The 22,503-nt window shown below is 38.3% G+C and overlaps 1 protein-coding gene across 2 annotated transcripts in view; it reads right to left on the bottom strand.

Moving 5' to 3' along the window:
• Positions 1–22,503, bottom strand: part of LOC129748498 (uncharacterized) — a 279,431-nt gene that overhangs the window by 90,922 nt on the left and 166,006 nt on the right. For both annotated transcript variants that reach the window (XM_055743148.1, XM_055743150.1), the window contains 4 exons: positions 20,154–22,190; positions 19,607–20,034; positions 17,574–18,039; positions 16,969–17,349 (listed from right to left, as the gene is read on the bottom strand). In XM_055743148.1, coding sequence (XP_055599123.1) covers positions 16,969–17,349; positions 17,574–18,039; positions 19,607–20,034; positions 20,154–22,141 — 3,263 coding nt within the window. In that variant the 5' untranslated portion in view covers positions 22,142–22,190. The remainder of the gene's footprint in view (positions 1–16,968; positions 17,350–17,573; positions 18,040–19,606; positions 20,035–20,153; positions 22,191–22,503) is intronic.

The raw sequence follows: 22,503 nt of genomic DNA, 5'->3' as shown, positions 1-22,503 counted from the left end.
TCTTCTCCACAGTTGTCGCCATGTCGACTCGTGATGAACCGTGCAACACTAAAATGGTATGGGAAAACCAGGAAGCACCTTTTGCTAACGGTGTAAATTATTGGACAGACACTCACCTGTGCCTGACCAAAGACAGGCCTTGTATTTTTTACTAATCCGGAACCAGGAACCAGGAATGTGATAAATATCACGGAAAATTGTTGAGTTTGGAAATGAGGTTAGGTTTTTGGAAAACCCGCCAAAATTGTTGTCCGTCCACAGCCTTATGGGAAACCAATTCTTTCATGCGCAGGGGTACCGTATAAAGCAGGAAATCTATCCAAATCGGGATAATCACTTGGTATTGGAGACACGTGGTAGCACAAGATCGATCCTATATCGACCTTGTCCGATGTCAGTTTTTCTGGGAAAGTAATTAAGGGAACACAGGAAGCACCGCAAATATGTCGGGAATTTGTTGGAATGGTACTCACATGTACCCGTAATAAAACAGGCCTTGTAAATTATAAAAATCCTGGGGAATTGTTCCGATGGTCCAAGTGTGGTTATGGATCCTGAGTTTTGTTCCGTCGGTTTTTGGGGACCAATCCTGGTCACGGCACCAAATTATGATACGTCTAGTTGTGGAATCGCCTTTCCGGAAAACTTTTTAAAAACTCCGACCACTTGCTTTAATCAAAAACCGAATTTTATTGTACAAAAAACTGACTACTTTTATTTTAAGTAAACCACGATGTTTAGGAAACTTTTTATTACGTCCGTATGGTAGGATGGTTGGAACGGAAGAGAGTCTAACTTCTTTGCTCTCGGTTTCTTTTTGGTTTTACATTGACATTTAGAGTAATTCAAATCTAGATAAAAGCATAACTGAACATAATTGGAGCACTTGAATTCAAAGCTATTAGAACAGTTCAAATTGTGGGAAATATAAAGTTAAGAATTAACAGAAATAGTGTGGCATTTCCTGAACAGAGTTTGCAGACAAACAGATTGCAACAAAAAGTGTTATACATTAGTTTCATAAACGCCGCAATGTAGGCAAGATTTTTTAAAATTTACTTTAATTTTCGAATCCAGCTTTCGGACGCTTTAAGTATTTAAAATGCTTATTTGTCTCCTGAGATGTACTTTTTTATAAATATTATTTTCTATATAGTCATATTGTTCGAATACGACCAGCTATGAATTTAATTGCAGTTCAATGTTATTTTTTTTATAATACGAAGCCATCATGAAAAATTTAAAACTTGGTATGTGTTCTTCGAAACGGGTTGTTGCAACTGTACTGTTAAGTTTGTTTATTATGTGTTTGCTAGTGAAGTCGGGTAATCATTAAAAAAAATCAAATAAAAAACTATAGAAGGGTCGTCATTAGTATTATGGATACGTTGGAAAATCATATTGTAGATGCTTGAAATCTTGAAGTAAAAGGACGAGCTATTGTATTAAGCTCTACGTACTTGATCCGGATAATTAGTTAACCGTATTAACATATTAAATAACCTTTTAATATTTACTTAGTACTTTTTTTTTTATTTTTTTTATATTTTTCTTAATCTAATTAATATTTATAATGAAAATAGCAAAAAAAAAATTTCCCTGATATTCACTAAAATTAAAATGTAATACTGTCAATGTTCTTCGAAGTTAGTTCGTGCGATCAAATATTTAATTTAATCATTTCACATTAGTGTAATTTTACTAGTACGCTTTTTCAAAAGGGAAAACTCAATCATCAAACCCAAATATATAGGTATTTTTTATAAACAGTGAACTTAAATTGATTGCGTAATAATAAACAATTATAGGCTATTTCCATTCTAATTAGAATAGTTTCTATATGTTCTTGCATTTTCAAATTCAATTAGTATTATTGTATTCAAGAAAAATGTTTTACAAAAATACTAAAAATAAATTGAAAGAAAACGAATTAAGGTTTATTGCAGAGATTATGCAAGTAATACAAGAAATCTATATTGTGCTCATTTAGTCCGATTTATTTACCTATAAATTGAACTATTTTGTTAGAAATGATTGTCATATTTTGAATGAACATCAAGTTTAAATAAAGGTAGAACTCCTAAATTAAGTTAGTATTGGATGTGATATTTAATGACTGAATTAAATGCAATTTATATTGTGCCGTTTTCAGCACAAGTTTTCAAGTTTTTAGTTCGAGATCCAACGTGGAATAGTACTATTGTCAAACCCTGAAAAATAGGTTTTTCAAATAAATGCTCTGGAATATCGAAATTTTAAATTTGTTTTGTTAGAAACGATGTTGAATGAGAAAAATGTTTAATTATTCACTTTAATGGATTCAGGTGGTGTGTCACATCTTTATTAGGGATAAAAAGAAACGTATATCAAAGATTTTGACATTTTTTTCTGGTTATCGCATTTTGTAAATTGGTTTAAAAAAGATCATATCACTTGTCAAGAGTGTCTCCAGATCATATCCTTTTACTCACTCTCCCAAAAAAAATTTTTTGCTAGGACGCAAAGGTGACCTCGGTCCTAAAGCACAAGTTATTTCTTTCATTCCTTTCTCTATTTTTCCTAACTATCTATTGACTACTAGGACGTGGTCGGCGCCGTTATTCATGTTCAAAGAGAGAGCATCAGTTTTGGACATTGTGAATGTGTTGTCAATCCCAGACACCATTCTTTTGACCTCTGATAAAAACTGATGGCCTCGGTCAATCACGGAGTAGCAACCATTGGCGATGTGGAATTCGTTCTACTGAGCCACGCCTGCGACTATGGAGTTTGAAATGCGTTAAAAGTAATGTGATTTTAATAGAAATTTGTTTAAATCTTGTTTAATGTTTGTCTATTAAAAAATCTTGATTCTAAATATAAAGCATTTTCAGGTTCCATAGTTTAAGGTGGATGTGAGTAGTCAATCAAGCTAAGCTAAGCTAAGCTAAGTAATAAGTATCCAGGAGTTATCAGGAATAACTCCCAAAACATGGTCAATTCACGGTTTCTGAAATTTTGCTACTTATTATTTATCAAATCATAGAACCAATTTGCTGGTCAAAATAAATGAAAACCAATCAAAACTTTAGACATAATTAAAAACTTCAATAGTATATGGATAAGAAATACGAAAAAAAAAAACAAAAAAATAGTAAAACTTTAAGAAAAATGTTTGTTTTTCTAATTCAAAATTGACATGAAGTGTTTGGTGATAAGAACAACCATTTATAGAAAACATTGATGGTTTAAGGAAAAAACTCCTGAATATCTTTTTTTTTTAAATTTTGATAAATATTTGTGAAATTGTTTATTTATTCACATAGTTTGTTATAAAACTCTAATCTAATATAAAAATTTGTACATTGATAAGTAAAAAAGAATACAGTAATTTTACAATAAATAAATACAGTTTAGTTTGTGTTCAATTATCTATAGTTGATTTTAGCTTCAAGGAACCTTTGTAGCATATGAGACATTTTGCAGCAAGCTGTTAGAAAATTTAAATACTGGGAACACCTTAATGAACAATTAAAAATTCATTTTTAGAGAAATTATGAAAAATGAACAATTTTAGTAAGTTTTGTAACCAGTACGTTAACCTCACTACCTGGTTTAGTGGAATTCTTCATTTTGTACGCGTAACATGCCAACGAGATGTCTTAGTAAGGAGGAGGAAGGATCGCCCTAAACTTTCCTGAACACGTCAGCAGCATAGCGCGTTAGGTCAACAGCGGAGTTTGGCACCAGATGGCGCTAAGATTGGCAAGGATCATAAACGCTACCGAAAATATGATGTGAAGAATTGGTGGATGAAGACAAAGCCATTGAACTGTGTACGGGGTCAAAGCCCTCAAGTTAACGCAGCCTCATTTGGATTCGAGAGCTCAGACCCGTCACTACGTCCGCTGCAGGAAAGCAAAGCGTTGTTGGACTAGCTTGAACTGCCAGGTAGCTGCCATATTGGACCATGTGAGGAGTTGATTTGTATGAATGAATTAATCTCAGTGTATAAATCGGCGAACATTCGAACACCCCTCGTTATGTGTCAAAATATATCGAATATTTCTCCCACTGGGCATCCGACTCACACGGGCTCTCGGACCACCTGTCACGTCAGTAAAAACCGTTGGAGGAGCTCGAGCCAGTCGGCGTTCACGCGGTAAGCAGCAAAGATACTCGGTAGATTCTCGTGTCAGGGCAGTCGAGCAATCGGAGATTTCCTCTGGTAGTCTGATGTCGGTTTTCACAATGGCGATCCTCCCAGGATTTTCACTGAATTAATTAAATGCAAAAAGTCAAGTTTTGAGGAAATCTCTGGTTGATCCGGTGGAATAATTGTGACGAGTGATTTTTTTTCCAAAGTGAGTCCAGAAGTTTAAAAGTGCTATTGGATTCGTGATTCGATTACAAAAAGTTTTTTTCGAAAAGCGATAAAGGTATTTAGAATTTTTTAGAAAAAAATCGCTTTTTTTTGTAATAAAGAAAAGTGAGGAGGTGCGGAGTGGTTGAAGAGCGGATGTCGATAGTGAAGGCAATGTAGCCAGTCAAGGACGTCGGTCCAGTTTAGGACTCCGGTCCAGTAAGGACTTCGGTCCAGTTAGGACTTCGGTCCAGTTCGGACTTTGGTCCAGTTCGGACTTTGGTCCAGTTCGGACTTTGGTCCAGTTCGGACTTTGGTCCAGTTCGGACTTTGGTCCAGTTCGGACTTTGGTCCAGTTCGGACTTTGGTCCAGTTCGGACTTTGGTCCAGTTCGGACTTTGGTCCAGTTCGGACTTTGGTCCAGTTCGGACTTTGGTCCAGTTCGGACTTTGGTCCAGTTCGGACTTTGGTCCAGTTCGGACTTTGGTCCAGTTCGGACTTTGGTCCAGTTCGGACTTTGGTCCAGTTCGGACTTTGGTCCAGTTCGGACTTTGGTCCAGTTCGGACTTTGGTCCAGTTCGGACTTTGGTCCAGTTCGGACTTTGGTCCAGTTCGGACTTTGGTCCAGTTCAGACTTCGGTCCAGTTCGGACTTCGGTCCAGTTCGGACTTCGGTCCAGTTCGGACTTCGGTCCAGTTTGGACTTCGGTCCAGTTCGGACTTCGGTCCAGTTCGGACTTCGGTCCAGTTCGGACTTCGGTCCAGTTCGGACTTCGGTCCAGTTAGGACTTCGGTCCAGTTAGGACTTCGGTCCAGTTAGGACTTCGGTCCAGTTAGGACTTCGGTCCAGTTCGGACTTCGGTCCAGTTCGGACTTCGGTCCAGTTCGGACTTCGGTCCAGTTCGGACTTCGGTCCAGTTAGGACTTCGGTCCAGTTCGGACTTCGGTCCAGTTAGGACTTCGGTCCAGCTAGGACTTCGGTCCAGTTCGGACTTCGGTCCAGTTCGGACTTCGGTCCAGTTCAGAACTTCGGTCCAGTTTAATACTTTTGTGTAGATGAGGCAAAGTTGCCTGTCAGTAACTTCGATCCAGTTTGGGCAGGTTGAGGCGATGTTGCCAGTAGAGGACTTTGGATCAGTTAAGGACTTCGGTCCAGATAAGGCAAAGTTGCCAGTGGATAATATTGGTTCAGTAAGAACTTCGGTACAGTTGAGGAAAAATTGCCTATTGTTTATTTTGGTTTAGTTTAGGACATTGGTACAGATAAGGCAAAATTGTCAGCCTGTAGCTTCGATTCAGTTCAGGACTTTGGTCCAGTTCAGGACAGTTTAGTCAAGACAAAATTACCAGTCTAGGATTGTGGGTCAGTTTAGGACTTTAGCCCATTTAAACCAAAATAACAAGTCGGTCATTCACTGCTTATCAAATCATTGAAATATTTTCCCTATAACTTCCTCATTTTTCTGACAACTTTGTGTTGAAAAAATGCAATAACATAATTTTCCTATGTTATTATTGTGACTATTGTGATATTAAGCTTGAAATTCAAACGTTGGCCAATTGATTCCTTACACATCTCACACTTAAACAATTTTCATTCAACCATGCGAATTATTACAAATACTTAATCGTTCATAGGTAAAAACATGTAAAAAAAAACATCCACTCTCACAAATCCCATCACCATTATTGAAACTCATCAGCGGTGCCATCAGTTCCCTCAGATATGGTTCCGCTATATGGTGAGAAAACTTTTTCATAACCAGGATAAGAAACTTGTTCCGCTTTCGCAAAGTTACTCTCATCAACCAAAATTAACCGTCCTTGGAAGTAACCGTTCGTTTGGTTTAGGATTGGATAAAAAAAAATGTATGCACTTGTCGGATTGACGTTATTTCTTTACCGAAAACCTGTCACAGTTCAGCTTAGTGGTAGTGGGAAGAGCTGTCGGTACCAAGCAAAGTTCCATTTTCCTGAAGCGCATTAGAGATTGAAATGCATCACTGACCAAAAAAGCTGCACCGAACGCGACGTCAGGAAGAAAAACAGCTCCCGAAAATTACGTGCAGCGGGTGCTGAAAGCTTCGTTGATTCGATAACCAAAAAAAAGTATAAGGCAGCAATATACGACACACCGAGCGCAAGGAAACTATACTTGATTATAATAATAAACATAAAAATTTATCGCTGCATTTATTTAAAAAATATTCCAAAATGACATTTGCATGAAACGAAAATGTCACACAGAGGAAGATATATATGATAATTGCATCGCGCGGGTTTCTTTCAACGGCTCTCGGGGAAGTCGGAGCAGCGTATTGGTCCCGGGATATCGGTTTGGTCGAGTCGGTGTGGCACAAGACGTCAACTCAACGCCAAAGCCACACCAAGTCCGGACAAGAAGTGCCTCTGGTACACATACATACCGATAAAAATGCAACCTTGCCAACCCGCCATCATCCGAAGAAACGGACCAAGTGGAACAGAAGAACAAGAAAGCAGTTGAAACAGAAGACGGCGGCGGCACTTTGGGGACGAATGACCAAGAAGTTTTATCGACCATACTTCTCGTCAGGCATCACACAGACTCTCCATTCGGGTTGATGATGATGATGATGCCGGTAGGAAAGAATAAGGACGATGCCGCGCCATGCTGCCTGGAAGAGTGCAGCCTGGATGCACTTGCTAGTAGTGCGGTGCCAGGTGGAGCGCGGCTCTGGCGCTTTATGGTGAGTGCTGATGATGCGCATCACGAGCACACTTCTTCACCCGTGCACTTTCTTCGACGCTCGGCTGCGATAATGGTGATGATGATGAGCATAGTTTTCCCCTTGATGGAACAACTTTGAGCAACGAAGCCTCGGATTGTTATACGCCAGCAGCTTTAGTTTTGATCAGTTTTGGATATTCTTGGTTCAAATTTCCTATGAAATTATCCGGCCTTTGAGGGAAATTGAAAAAAATAATATTCCTACCTAACACTGATTCTCACGAATCAATAATCTTCAGAACCTCCTTTTAACATTTATAGACGTTATTTTAAGCAGCTTAAGCAGTTTAAGCAGTTTTCAAAACTGTTGATGTCGTTAGAACTGAGTTTAATAGGTCCTGGCAGATTCTTAAAAAAATTGATTGATTGAGTTACTGTTTGAATATCGTTTACATTTACATGGCATCGCTAACTAAATTATTAACGCTGCTAACTGTTAGTAAAAGTTAGCGACCACTTATAAAAACCGCTAAATTTTCTGACACAATTATTGCTCGAATCTTAAATCGCTAATCGCTAACTGCTAACTGTAAGGTAAAGTGATTATATAATATTCAATGTTTTGTTATAATCCAATTTTGATGTACAGCACACATATGTATTATTCAAAAATATCAATATTCTTTACCAAAACTTCTAAAAAAACTCAAAAGAATCAATCATTTCTAGCATAGATTACAGTATGATTCTTAAGAAAAACGAAAATCTGTCATCAAGGCTAATAAACACTTTTCTTGATGTTAACATGATTTGAAAACCTGTTTACTGGTCATGTAGATAAACAAATTAAGAAAAAAATCAGTTGATGTGACTTTCATTCTGAACTACTCTCTCCAGACCGGATTTTAATTATTTTTCTTATCCAGTCCGTTTCGAGGTATGGCATAGGCTCCACAACAAACTTTTTTTTTTACTGAAAAAACGTGGAATATCGTGGTTTCAATTTTAACCAGCAAGGCCAACAAAATTCTCTAATAAGCATGTTTTCAGCTTTTAATCATCTTGATTTGGAGAAGTTAGTCAGTGAATTTCATTAAATGTCAATTGACGGTTCAACAAAAAAAAAGTCATCTTTTACCAATCGTTGCATGGAAGAATTGACATGACATGGCTCATCAATCTTGAGTTAAATTGAAATATTTGGTCCAGGGGCGGTCCTAGAGTTGGCTCTTGGGGGGGGTGATTTTCCAAATTTTCAAAAATCAGTCAATAAGAAATATCGTAAATACCTGGCGGAAATATGTGTATTTTGAGAAACATAGTGATGGATGAAGGAGGGGGGGGGGGGGGTGTTTTCAGTTACCAATAAGTCTTGTATTTAGTAGGTTTATAAACTTGTAGGTTTGTAATTTAAAAAATTTGAAATTAACGAAAAATAGTGAAAACTTTTAACAAATTGCTTCATTATACTTATTTTGAAATCTTTTTATTAAACAATCTGCGAATAATAGATGTTCACGCCCAAAAAAAGTGTTGATAAAAAGATAATTTTCGTAATTTTACATTTGGAAGTTAAAAAATTATAACTTTAAGAATTGTACAAAGAATTTTCCGATATAAATGTTATTTCACAAATGAAAATTAAACACACATTGTCTTAGAAGAAAATTTAAAAAAAAATCTTCAAGTAATTTACAATATTTTTACTGGGAATCTTCATTACAGGGTAAGACACTCACCAAAAATTTCAATGATTCTCATTTTGCAACGATTCCAAAACAATTATTTGAGAAAAGTGTTTGTTAATAATTGGTATGAATTAAAAACTGAATATTTAATTATTTTTCTGAAGTATTTTGCTGAACCGTTGTTCGAAAGTATCGAATTATTATTAATTCTTGTTCAAATTCTTCAATTTTTAATTATAAATTTGATTATAAAATAATATCATCAAAATCATATCTTAGGTATGAAGCTTTTGAAACTTCATTTTCATTTGTTTTTCTCTTGAGTTTCATGCTCTCATACTAGTGTGGTAGATATGATATGAGTTTTGTTGGAACCGAATCCAAAGAAAAAGTTACTAATTTGCAGGAACTATTTATGAAAAAAGTGAAAAGTAGATTTTTCTTCATGCTCTCAATATTTTCAAACTTTTTTTTATGACATTTGAATTAAATAAAAACATATTGAATAAAAAGTCAATTTCTGAAAGTTTAAACTATTTCAAAATTTCAGTGAAAATTCTTAATCAATTGCAATTGAAATAACCAAACTTTCAGATTCAGAGTGGATTTTACAACCTAAAAAATTAAGCTGGATTTCTACCTCAAATTTTAGATATTATTGTGTAGATGAGCTAAAAACAGTATCTGCGATATAATTGGTGTGAATCCTGAAATCCAGCCTTTTTGGTCAAAAATTAGAAAAATGTCTTTCAAATATTCAACTTGAGCGATTGTCTTGTTTCCGAGAAAATAGTCGGGGATTAGTTTTATCTTACCTGGTAAGAATTAAAACATAGGCAAGTTTTTAAAGTCTATGTTTTAAAAATTGATTTTGGAAATAAATCTCTGAACTTGATTTCAGCTTTCATTCATCACCTTTAGTTTCAGAAGTAATATTTTCAGTATTTTTCGAAAATTGAATAGATATCATTAGAGATGTACCGAATAGCGCGAATGGCCGAATACCAACTATTGGCCCTTTTCAAGTATTCGGTGAAACGAATATTCTGAAAATGAAAAACCGTCAATAAGCTTAAAATGTGTTCATAAGTGCCGTCTGCATCACCGAATATTCTGCAAAAAATACCATTGTGTGTAATATTTTAAAAGTGATGATAGAATTTCAAAGCAAAAGTGCTATTCAAAGCAGGTGAAAAACACTGGTGAAGCATAACTGATATCAAGTTTCAACCAATAATCAAAGTTTCACATTTTTAATGTAATTTTTAATAACCATAAAATCCCCATAGGTAATTGAAATTTATTTTTATAATTTTAATCATAATTTGGTCTCAGAACAACTTTATCGTAACCATTTCTTACTTAATTAACTTAATTTTGAAAGATTTAAATTAAATAATTCATTTTTTCATAAAAACTATTGATCATTATTCTAATTGTTTAATTGTGATAACGGCTCAAATTGAATGAGGCCTTTCGAGCCAAAGGGGTATAAAAGCATAAAAGCTAATGAAAGACGTAAAATATCTCAGTTAATAAGGCTTGGAAAGAAAAATAAATGATTAACTTAAAGAAAAGAAACTTATTTCGAGAAAAATAAACTTTAAATTTGATGTACTTGGCCATTTTCTATATATTTATCTTAAATTTTAATTTCTTTTCCAAACTTCAAAGTATGTAGATTGAAATTCTAAATATCAGAAAATAGTTTAAGTTATGAAGAATGGTTTTATATCAATAAATCAAAATCGATCATTTTTGCTACGTCGAGGCGAATACAATCAAAGCTCATTTTTAAAAAAAAAAAAAGTTCCAAAATAAGAATTTATTTTCTAAAACAATCTTCTGAAAATTAAATGTTTCTTTTTAATTTAAATTGTCTAGACAGTTTCGGTATCTTCAATCCGGAAAACAATATGAGCTTTTGAGAATCTCAAATTGAGATGCATTCTGTAAATCGGAGATAGCAATGAAAATTAAACCAAGAAATGGAAATGTAGTATTAGATGTAGGCAATAAAAATCGAATCTGTCCAGGTGGACATCTGGGGGAGGGGGGTAGGGATTGCCAAATGTCCACACTTTTGCACGGAGAGAGAGAAGAGGGTAAAAATCTCATTTTTCTGTCCACGTGATATCTGGACGGCCACAAAAGTATTGCAGATCGATTTGATCCATCAAACATGGAGCAAATCGATCTGCAATAACTCGTAAGATAATAAAGTTATGGTCGAAACAAGTTTGCAGGCATTTATTGAACAAACTGGCTATTTGGTGAACATAATCAAAAAATGATTAAATTACGGCTAAAAAAGTTTGAAAAAACATTTTCACTAAATATCCAAAAAGCGAAAACAACTCAAGAGCTTTAAATATAACTTATCAGATTAGCGATACGTTGTTTGATGACAGAGACCCGCACGAAATTAAATTGAATATTTCGCATGATCCCAAACTTTTTGCCGATACAACATATTGAGGGGTAAGCCCAAACTTTTGATCGATAACTCAAGTAGCTATTTTATTTGTTTGAAGCACTATGTAAATTTTGAGCACAAAATTTAAAAACATGTATTTTGACATTTATAAAAAATAATCAAATGCATTTCGAATTTTTAAATTCAGTCCACCCTACCCTGAACTGATCGGGTTGAAATATAAAGTGCGATTTTTTGGAAATTTCCCAACGTTAAGCCAAGTTCAAGTCATATTAAGTAAACATATACATTTTGCCAAAACATACGAAAAAGGTTTTGATCATCGACTTTAGAATGAGATCAAAAGATATGCAATATGTCATAAGATGACTGAGATATAACCAAACAAATTTTCTTGTTTTGAGGGGGTGATCCCAAACTTATGGCCGGTAGCGTATATGGTCAGCAAATTCTAATTCAACGCTGTAAGTACCTCAACAAAAGTTATTTGATGTAATTCGTTCCAGAGAATTGCAAGTTACAGCTGTTTTAGTTTGGAGGACCGACTTTTCTTTTCATTTTAAGCTATTAAGTGATTAATAAATTCATTTATTGAACAAACACCCCCACGGAGTGGAAAAATTTGAGAATTCGAAAATACACCTACTATGAAAAGTTCTTAGTTTTCATATCTAATCCAGCGTTTGCGAGTATTTCGTAACGGTTTTTTGCCGCTTGGGGGGGGTGATCACCCCGATCACCCCCCCATAGGACCGCGCCTGATTTGGTCACACGCGAGAAAATCGGGACAAAAATCAGAAAAAAATTAGTGATTCAAGTTCTTAGCAATCTACAAATACGGTATTTTTTTCCTCAGGAGTGAAAAGTTTTTCACTCCTATAAATTCCTATAAGTTTTTCATTCAATAAAAAATTTTAAAGAAATTTGTTTGAAACATAAAAATTCGCCAAATTTTATATCATGATAAGTGTAGTTTGGAACTTTAGGTGATCTTAACTCTATGAATCTAAATTTGAAAAATTTGATCCAGTGGATTTTGAGATCGGGAATGCCAAATATCGGTGTTTTTCGGTTTCGATTAATTCGCGGTCCTTAAATTGGGTGGGCAAAAGTCGGGTAAGACGGAATATATCAATGTTTTGAAAAATACAATGTTTGGCTCAAATCTAATGATGACCGGAAAATAAAAAAGGTAAAATTTACAGAGTTTCTGGGATGTTTTTTCCACCCCTCTTTCGAGGTAAATTTTGCCTTTTTTTCATTCACCTAACAAAAAACTGAATTTTACCTTTTTGATATAAAAAAAAAGTAAATTCTACCTTTTTTTCGGAATCACTGGCCAAAAAGGTACATTATACCGATTTGCCATCCACTGATTAAAAGGGAGAATTTTCTCTTTTTTCTATTCATCTATTTTAAGGTAGGTAAATGAAGGCTGTTCTGGCTGTGCACCATTGCAATTTTAATATAAAAAAGACACAAAATCATTTAAAATAGAAAGACAGTGTCGTTACCTTACGATAATTGTTTTGGGACTCTGTGTTTAAATTAATGTTCTTCTTTGAGACGATCCGGTTCGGTTAACTTCGTTCTTTGTATGGCCGTCGAGTCCCCTACGTTGGTTAGCACATAATTCCAAGCACATAAGCAAAGTATTATAATAAGAATTTGCCGAACTAAATGAAATTTTAGGCTATATTTACCGTTCTGTTCTGATTTTCACATACTGCGCACGAATGCAAACCTTTTCTGATTAATAAAATAACCTCACTAAACGGCTTCTACACATGGTTACATTGTTTATTTGGAACAATCCAGGAACACCTTACCTCGCTGAAGGTTCCTTTTTTTGGATTTACAATTTTCCTTGGTGAATTGTACTTTTTAATTCAACTCAATTCTGGAAGACTTCACCTCGCTACGATGTAAGTGTGGTATCCTCGAGTAGGCCTTCTTTGCTCTCTCACCATGAGAGCCATATTGAGAAACAAGGAGGATGAGGAATCGCTAGCACAACTGACCTTTCTAGCATCTACCTAGCAACCTCATCAGGTTAGCGTTAATCTCGAGATGAACCCTGAAATGGGCCGTCCGCCACATTGGAAGATCCCACCAAGAAATTTTTTTTTATGGTTCCTCCCTGTTCAATCGGGGGAGGAACGGTACCCGGTCTTGATAGGTGCACAAGTAGGGAATCTTATAAAGCCTTCACAAGGCCAGAGGAAATTCGAAGATTCAAGTCGAAGAAGGATGACGTTTTCGTCAAGAATCATCAGGCGCGAGTCTAGTATAAGCTGCTCTCGATCGGCACACGACGGGTATAAAGGTGGCAAACCTCGAATCCTGGAGATAAGAGGTCGGGATTCGAGTCGTTAGAGGAAAGGTCAGGCCTCGAGTCTTCAGCAGAAGAGGTTTGTGTGATCAACCCCTAGTCTTTAAGATAAGAGGTCGGGCCTCGAGTCGCAAGAGGAGAGATCATGCCTTTAATCAACAAGAAGAGGGGTACTAGATCTCGAATCGCTAGAAGAGTCATACAGAGGAGTGGTATGTATACGTCAACCTCGAGTCGATGGAGTAGAGATAGAGAGATCAGGCCTCCAGCTGCGAAGAGGAGAGGTTTATGTGGGAATCTCGAGTCATTGAGAGCAGATGTCGGTTCTCAAATCATTAGATGGGAGGTTTTGCTGAGAGTGGTCTCGTTTAGGTCTATGAGTATTGTATTGGAGCGCACTAGCACGAATAGACCTCCGACTATTGAAGGATAGTGTTGGGAAAGGATTATTCTACGTTCGGGGAATACCCACGGGTAGAGTGGCTTTCGACGTCGGGTGAGCCATTCGAGTTGGAGTAGGATGACGTCTCCGTCGGGAATCATCCGAGTCGTTGCGTTAAGCCCCGCGCGTCTAGGATAAGCTGCTCTCGATCTGACACACGAACGGCAAGGTGGCGGACCTTGAATCCTGGAGATAAGAGGTCGGGCTTCGAGTCGTTAGAGGAGAGGTCAGGCCTCGAACCTCCAGGCGGAGAGGTTTTTGTGGTCAACCCCGAGTCTTTATGATAAGGAGTCGGGTCTCGCGTCGAAAGAGGAGGGATCAGGCCCTTAAACAACAAGAGGAGGGGTACTAGTGGTCACCTCGAGTCATTACGTGGAGAGATCAGATCTCAAGTCGTTAGATGAGGGATCGGGCCTTGAATCGTGCAGAGGAGAGGTCAACCTCGAGTCGATGCAAGGAGGGGTCGGATCTCGAGTCGTAAGAGGAGAGATCAGGCCTCAAATCGCGAAGAGGAGATGTTTGTGTGGGAATCTCGAGTCATTGCGAGGAGATGTCGGTTCTCAAGTCGTTAGAGGAGAGTTCAGGTGTCGAGTCGTAAGGATGAGAGGTTTTGTTGAAAGTGGTCTCGTTAATGAGTATTGCCTTGGAGCGCACTAGCACGAATAGACTTCCCACTATTGAAGTATAGTGTGCCAAACAGTTCGAGGTGGGAACCAGGTCTTCGGCCCTAGGTGGAGTTTAGGGAGTTAAGGGGTATACACGGAGTATATCATGAGTCTTCCCATTGTGCCCATGGACACAAAATAGCAAACTGGGGGGACGCGGTGGCTCGCTGTGAATACAATCCGTAAACCGGGATTTATCACCTGGGTTAACAACTAATAAAAAAAGGCCATAACATCTGCAAAAACAGGATCCCGGTGAAGACAGTGCCTAATTTTTTTTCCTCTTTTCTCAGGGATTTTAAACCACGGACAGTTCCTATTAAATACGGAATTTTGAAAACTTCACTGTTTCGCTTCTGAACTCGGCCCAGTTGGTTCTATTTTGATGAAAAAAACGTTCTCAAATATTTAACTCACAAAAGTATGTACTTTTACAGCAATTTTTTCGGTAAAATGTACTTTTTCTACGCAGTGTCCGTTTTACCGGACCATTTTTGAAAAGTGTAATTAGCAAGCATGTTTAAGATTGCTAACAGTTTTTAAGAAGAAAATTTACTGGGTAATGCGGTAGAAAACAACCTGAACTGCACATCTGCACAAAAACTGTGTTGAAAAAAGCAATATCTGATTTTCTATTGCGTTTTTATTGGAGACTGAACGGCCTTCTACTCAGCTTCAACTATGGACTTTGAAGTATCTATAAGAACTTAAGTTTTAAGCTGAGAAAAACAAACCGAATAAGCTTTTCAGAGCCTGTTTTATGAAACTTTTAGTTACTTGGGTGATGGTAAGATACAGTTTTAAGCATTCATGGAGTCATCACGGAACAATTTTTCAATAAAAAATTATAGGAAAACTTGTTCTTCACAAGAAAAACAAAGACAAACATCATTTTAAGAATTAATGGCATGGGCTATCTTACCCCACTGATGCGTTTCTATCTTTTGTGGAAAAAATTGAAACCCCAGTTGATGTAGCCAGGAGGCAAAGTGTCCTCATTTTAAGCACCATCCATTCGGAGGATGCAAGGAAGGAGTGAGCAATTGACCAAGATTCATGAATCCCTTCGATATCACCTGACACCGGTTCTGTCCCTGAGTAAGTAGAGCTGAATCTTTTTTTGTTTTTGGTCCAACGCCAAGTCACGATCCGGGCCAGAGGCAATTATATTGATGCCGGTGACGATGAGCTTCGAGGGTGAGTGAGTGAGTTTTGTTTTCTGTCTCCAATTGCCGGTGTGCCATCACGAAGGATCACGACGGACGAGTGTAAATGCGGAATACTTTTCGTCCGGACAATCCGTTCTAGAGGGCATCCTTTCTGAATGCTTCTACGGTTCTAGGGCCGGATTCCGAAGGTGGTTTTGGGTTCGTAATAATATATCCTTGCTGGATCAACGATGTTTGGACAGGGAATTTGAGGTTTCTTTTTGCTCTCTGGCACCGGCAATAGTAATTTCGCCGTATTATGTTTATCCAGGATTTCTGATGAGACTCGGTGCAAATTTGTTCCCCAGGTCAGCTCCAGTGTGTGGGTGTTCGGTTCGGGTTTTCCCCGGGATCAGAACTTCGGTGTATATTGACAATTTGCTCATTTTTGACTCCCCGGGTTCTGCTAGTTATTCCGTATCGGTGGGAAAACGTCCTGGCTTATAGGTGGACCTCGAACAGAACAAGGAATAATGCTCCCGGGCACGACGAATGAGAATGAGGGCTTATCTAAACAGCCGTAAAGTATGGTTACAAGGATATAAAAATATTTAATTATTTACATCGACCTGGGTGTGTTTTCCATCGCCCGGTGACATCAAGGTAGATGTTTCGAAAAAAGGGTGGACGAACGAGACGGCTGCGATGAACGATTTCGGATCTTGTTGTGGTGACCGGATCTCTCCCTCGGAATCGGTCGCATAAAGTTATCAGTTTTAGCATTATGGCACTTTTGTTCTGCATCCACACGGACATAATTAGCCCCGGATCAGATGGGTTGAGTGTTTAATATATGTAATGCATACATCAAACGTCGTGTCGTGCGTATCAGAAAATTATGATTCGGATCGAACATGACACTGGTGCGGTGTCGATAGGTTCATAAATTTTTGTTTTCGAAATATATTAGCGCCCATTCTGGGTGCGAATAATTTTATCTGTTTTTTTTAAAGAGTTTTAAAAATTACTCGCGAAAATATAACTGATGAAGTAGTTTCATTTTGTTCTAGAATTTCAATTTTTATGCGATTTTATAAAGTTTTAAATGTAACCTGGGCCCTAAAAAAAGGTTTATATCAGCAATACAAAGCTCAGCCCTAGTATCAGTTTAAAAGAAAATCGAAAGCAAATTGGAAGAGACTTACCTATTAGCAAATGTTTTCCCACAGGTGCCACAAATTGACGGCGGCACCGGGTCAGTAGCTGCCACTTGGTTCCGGGCACTTCCTTCGCCACTTCCGCCAGCAACTTCCTCATCCGGCTGCCCAGCGCGGTGGATATTGTTCACATGATTTTTAAGATTAGCCTTCCGGGTGAAACTCATCGGGCACAGGCTGCACGGAAAGATCCGCTCGTTGGTGTGCTGACGCAGATGGCACCTTAGGGAGGATTTGGTAAATTGTTTCTTACACAGTGGGCAGCTAAGCTTCTTGCTAAGGCCGGCCACATTTGCCTCGTCCTGCCCGTCTGACACGCGACAGTCGTGGAGGATTCTGTGATATAGAAACTCGGCCTGGGATGAAGTGCTGTAAATGGGAAAGGAAAAACAAAATTTGAAATCGAAAGAAACGAAATTAATCGAGGGATGCTATGAGATCCAGATTTTTTTCCCCGGAAAATTAGAAAGGTCAGCGCTATTGCTGCTGGAATGAATTTGCCGAGAGGGAAATCCGGCGAAAAATTGCAAATGTAAAACCAGAGTAGGACTCGTGGAATATGCGAGCTTGGGTAAAGTCAATTGGCCAAATACCTGAATGGGCATATTTTACACTGCCAGGATATGATGGTGCCATCGTCGGTGGTCGTTCCAACAATTTCGTCAACGTAAACAGTGTTATTCTCGGACGCACTGCTGGCCATGGTGAAAAAGATTTCTGCTGATGTGGACGCATTGACGATAATATTATTATCCCTATCATGATGCTCATCAGCATCATCATCATCAGCATCGCTGCCAGGGAAATGGCTGGGATTGGTGGCCGTAGTTGTTGTTTTTGGTGGCGTAATACAGTGGGTGGAACTGATTAGCGTCGTCGGAGGGCGCTGAGGGAGCCGGTTCGGTGCCAGAAAATTGTGGGTCTCAATTTCCAGCATCGATCGTTCTGGGGTGCTCGTTATTGGTATGACCTCAGACGCTTCCATTGGGATGGAAGGCTGTAGAAAAGTGTAATGTTCCACCACAGTGATTGTTTGGTTCTGCGACTCCAAAGCGAGACCTGGAAAAGGAAAAGAATTTTATTAAAAATTTAATATTGAAAAAATCAGTCTTTTAGAAATGGCTCTATTTTCAAATAAGTTGAAGAATCCCAAAAAAAAAATTGAAAAATAACAGACTGCACTGTGCAGGAAGCAATTATGAGGAATGATGCAGATTGCGGGTTCAAATCATGCACAATACAGTCGGTATTTATTCAGCAATTTAAAAATAAATAACCATATTTTGTTTTCGTTTCGTTTTCGTTTCGTTTTCGTTTTCGTTTCGTTTTCGTTTCGTTTTCGTTTCGTTTTCGTTTCGTTTTCGTTTCGTTTTCGTTTCGTTTTCGTTTCGTTTTCGTTTCGTTTTCGTTTCGTTTTCGTTGCGTTTTCGTTTCGTTTTCGTTTCGTTTTCGTTTCGTTTTCGTTTCGTTTTCGTTTCGTTTTCGTTTCGTTTTCGTTTCGTTTTCGTTTCGTTTTCGTTTCGTTTTCGTTTCGTTTTCGTTTCGTTTTCGTTTCGTTTTCGTTTCGTTTTCGTTTCGTTTTCGTTTCGTTTTCGTTTCGTTTTCGTTTCGTTTTCGTTTCGTTTTCGTTTCGTTTTCGTTTCGTTTTCGTTTCGTTTTCGTTTCGTTTTCGTTTCGTTTTCGTTTCGTTTTCGTTTCGTTTTCGTTTCGTTTTCGTTTCGTTTTCGTTTCGTTTTCGTTTCGTTTTCGTTTCGTTTTCGTTTCGTTTTCGTTTCGTTTTCGTTTCGTTTTCGTTTCGTTTTCGTTTCGTTTTCGTTTCGTTTTCGTTTCGTTTTCGTTTCGTTTTCGTTTCGTTTTCGTTTCGTTTTCGTTTCGTTTTCGTTTCGTTTTCGTTTCGTTTTCGTTTCGTTTTCGTTTCGTTTTCGTTTCGTTTTCGTTTCGTTTTCGTTTCGTTTTCGTTTCGTTTTCGTTTCGTTTTCGTTTCGTTTTCGTTTCGTTTTCGTTTCGTTTTCGTTTCGTTTTCGTTTCGTTTTCGTTTCGTTTTCGTTTCGTTTTCGTTTCGTTTTCGTTTCGTTTTCGTTTCGTTTCGTTTTCGTTTCGTTTTCGTTTCGTTTTCGTTTCGTTTTCGTTTCGTTTTCGTTTCGTTTTCGTTTCGTTTTCGTTTCGTTTTCGTTTCGTTTTCGTTTCGTTTTCGTTTCGTTTTCGTTTCGTTTTCGTTTCGTTTTCGTTTCGTTTTCGTTTCGTTTTCGTTTCGTTTTCGTTTCGTTTTCGTTTCGTTTTCGTTTCGTTTTCGTTTCGTTTTCGTTTCGTTTTCGTTTCGTTTTCGTTTCGTTTTCGTTTCGTTTTCGTTTCGTTTTCGTTTCGTTTTCGTTTCGTTTTCGTTTCGTTTTCGTTTCGTTTTCGTTTCGTTTTCGTTTCGTTTTCGTTTCGTTTTCGTTTCGTTTTCGTTTCGTTTTCGTTTCGTTTTCGTTTCGTTTTCGTTTCGTTTTCGTTTCGTTTTCGTTTCGTTTTCGTGTCGTTTTTTATCGATTTGTTTGGCAATTTGCATTGAAACATGATATCTAAGAAACATGTAGTTTATGAAAATAAATAATTAATTTATTTAGGCATTCAATTAAATACTTACCGTCAGATTCGGTTACTGTGGGGTTCAACTGCATCGCCGAAGTCACCGGAATTACCAAAGCCCCTCCGCCGTGAACAATCTGGCCAACTAATTCCTCGGTCCGGGTGCTTTTTCCTTCCGCATTCATCTCAAACTTGGGAGCAGAGACGTACAGATGCGACTCCTTCTTGCTCGTTTTTCGATTGGCCATATTTACTTTAATTGAATCATTCGTGATAATTGAATTTGGCCCGGACTCGGACGGTTGTTGATAGAGACAGAGGGATGATGAAGGTTCCGGACTTTTTTCCTGCCCGAAAACTGGTCCCGGCAAAAGTGCAGACGAATGTGATGATGTTCCACCGGGATTGAAAAATGTACAATTTTTGTCACGTACATGTCGGCCAAGTTCTTGGGGCAGCACGAAACTTTTAGCACATTGGGGGCAACTGATTTTTGTGTTTTTGGAAATAAAATAGAAAAAAGTTTATTTAATTTTAAAATTTTGACAGCTATTTTGGGGAGCAAATTAGTTGAACATTTTAGGGACAGTGATTCTTCCTCTCACCTATATTTTGTTTCAGGATGTTCGGAGTGAATGTGGTTTTTTAGCTCCAGTTTGTCCGGCAGTTCTTGCTTGCACACGTGACAGATTTTACCGGTTGGATTGACTTTCTGTCGCTTCCTGGCTGACATAACTTTGTGAGCGGTTGTTCGGCGGTGTTGGACGGATTCTTTCGGTGTTGCGAATGTGACTTCGCAGATTGAGCAGTAGTATTGTGCCAGTCGATGAAGTTTCTGGCCGTGCTGCAGCAATAGCATTTTGTTGTGGAAAGAAGCCTTGCAAATGTCACAGGTGAAGCAGTTTTGGAAGGTTCGTTTGATGCGAACCAGCTCGTCGGGAGTTCCTTCATTGCAGAATTCATGGTGTTTTTTCAGTTCTGCATTGTAACGGAACTCGTCCCCGCAGAATTCACAAATGATTGGTGATATTTTCCGAATGATGATCGGAACGGAACGGTTGATCACGGCTATGACTTCTTGATGATCAGCGCCTTGAAGGTGGTTCGTCATAAGGTAATTTTCGGGACATTCAAACTTACAAAAGCTGCACCAGAATTTACCTCCGTCACTGACTTGTTGGTCGTGCCCTGGAGAGCGCCAGTGGTTCATGAATTGTTCTTGAGTATTGGCATAAAACTTACAGGGGTGACACTGGAACGGGGATTGCAGGACGATACGGTGAATATTTTTGAGAATAATATCGAAACATTGCTCTGGATGATTCAACATCCGTCGATAGTGGTAGCGGGAGATCAAATGTTTTCCAAGCAGGTGACTCGGTAGTCGTGTCTTACAAACTTCACATTTGGTGTAGTAACACTTCCGTTTTCGCTTCACCTTACCGGAAGTTGATGGAAGTATTTCCGGTGCATATAGGGAAGTCGGAGTCGATGTCTTTTCGGGACTAAGATTTGTGTTAAAGAAGTCCTCTCCCAGGTAAATGGAAGGTTTAATCATTCTCTTCGACAGTTCATTAGGATAAAGAGTAGGCTTAACTGCTCTCTCTAATTCAGTTTCTTCCTGAGCTCGTTTCATATGCAGATTTGATTTGAGATGACGTTCATATACAAACCGGGACGCTAGCTTCCGATTACAAATACTGCACCAATATGTATCGTTGTACGTTTTACTCGTTTGAGCAGTTGTTTTGTACTCCAAGCGTGTTATCTTTGACCCTGGAACCCACTTTCCCTTCGTGTGACCTGGAGGCGGAGAAAAGCTCTTGTATTCGTCGTCATCTTCCTGTTCTAACGATTTATCCAGCTGTCCCTCTCGATCAGGCCAGTGACGCCACTGCGATGAAGAGGGTCGATTCTCCGGTTTCCATTTGCCCCCAGTGTGAGTTCTTGGCGGGGCATCGAAATCTTCCTCTTCTTCACTTTCGTCGTCCGAGGGATCCGGAGACTCATGATGGAAGTAGGGGAAAAGGGATTCAACTTTCTTGTGCCCACTGATATCCCTGACGGCCTTCATTAACTTTTCATGCTGCGGTTCTATCCAAACGTCCTCAGGTTCATGTTCCGGTTCCGGGTCAGTGTGCGATAGGGAAGTTGTGGTCTTACGCGTTTTAACGCGTGTCGAAACGTTCAATCGAGTCGTGGATGTTGAAGGCTTCTTTGAACTACTTTGAAGCTCTAACGACGAGAAAAATAAATCCGCTCCCAGTTCATAATCATAATTGACTTCGCTTTTGTATTCGTTCTTGCTATCGGGACGATGAACAGGATCGGTGTGATCATCGTAGTTGAAGTTATAGTTATGAAGTTTCTTGGGATGCTCAGGTTCCTTGATGCTTTCTCCATAATCAAACGATGAGTATCCCTGCTCGGAGCTTCGTTGGCCAACCTCACTAGGAACAGTAACGGTTGCCGGTTTTGGAGGAATGCAGCTAACCTTCCTATGTTTGATATATTGTTCTAGGCCTATAACCGTTCGACCGCATTTGTTGCACAGGTGAGTGTCATCCAGGTCGACTTCTTCCTCGTTGAACATGGGGATGGAGGTTTAACGACCTTAAGTTGCATGAATTTATACTCGAGATCTAAAATGAAATTAAAGATAACATAAAAATACATTGGCGTTGTTTTCTACACTGGGTGGATTTAAACGGCAAAACAGACAAAATAAAAAATGAAAAAAAAATGGAAAAAACGATAAAAATGTTAAAAATATGGAAGATGATAAAACTTACAAATTATGTGCATTCAAAATAGCAAACTTTTTTTTCTTCATTTGTAGAAAACGGATAGATAATGAAAAAGGTATAGGCCAATTTTTTTTCCTTTGGACGATATTCAACACCTTTTTCATATATCCTGAAAGTATGCGAGAGAGTGAAAGTTTTGCTCTCAATG

This window comes from Uranotaenia lowii, chromosome 2, assembly GCF_029784155.1.
Source record: "Uranotaenia lowii strain MFRU-FL chromosome 2, ASM2978415v1, whole genome shotgun sequence".
NCBI classification, from domain to species: Eukaryota; Metazoa; Arthropoda; class Insecta; order Diptera; family Culicidae; genus Uranotaenia; species Uranotaenia lowii.
Note: the sequence above shows the minus strand (reverse complement) of the source record. Positions and strands in the feature narration are given on the sequence as shown.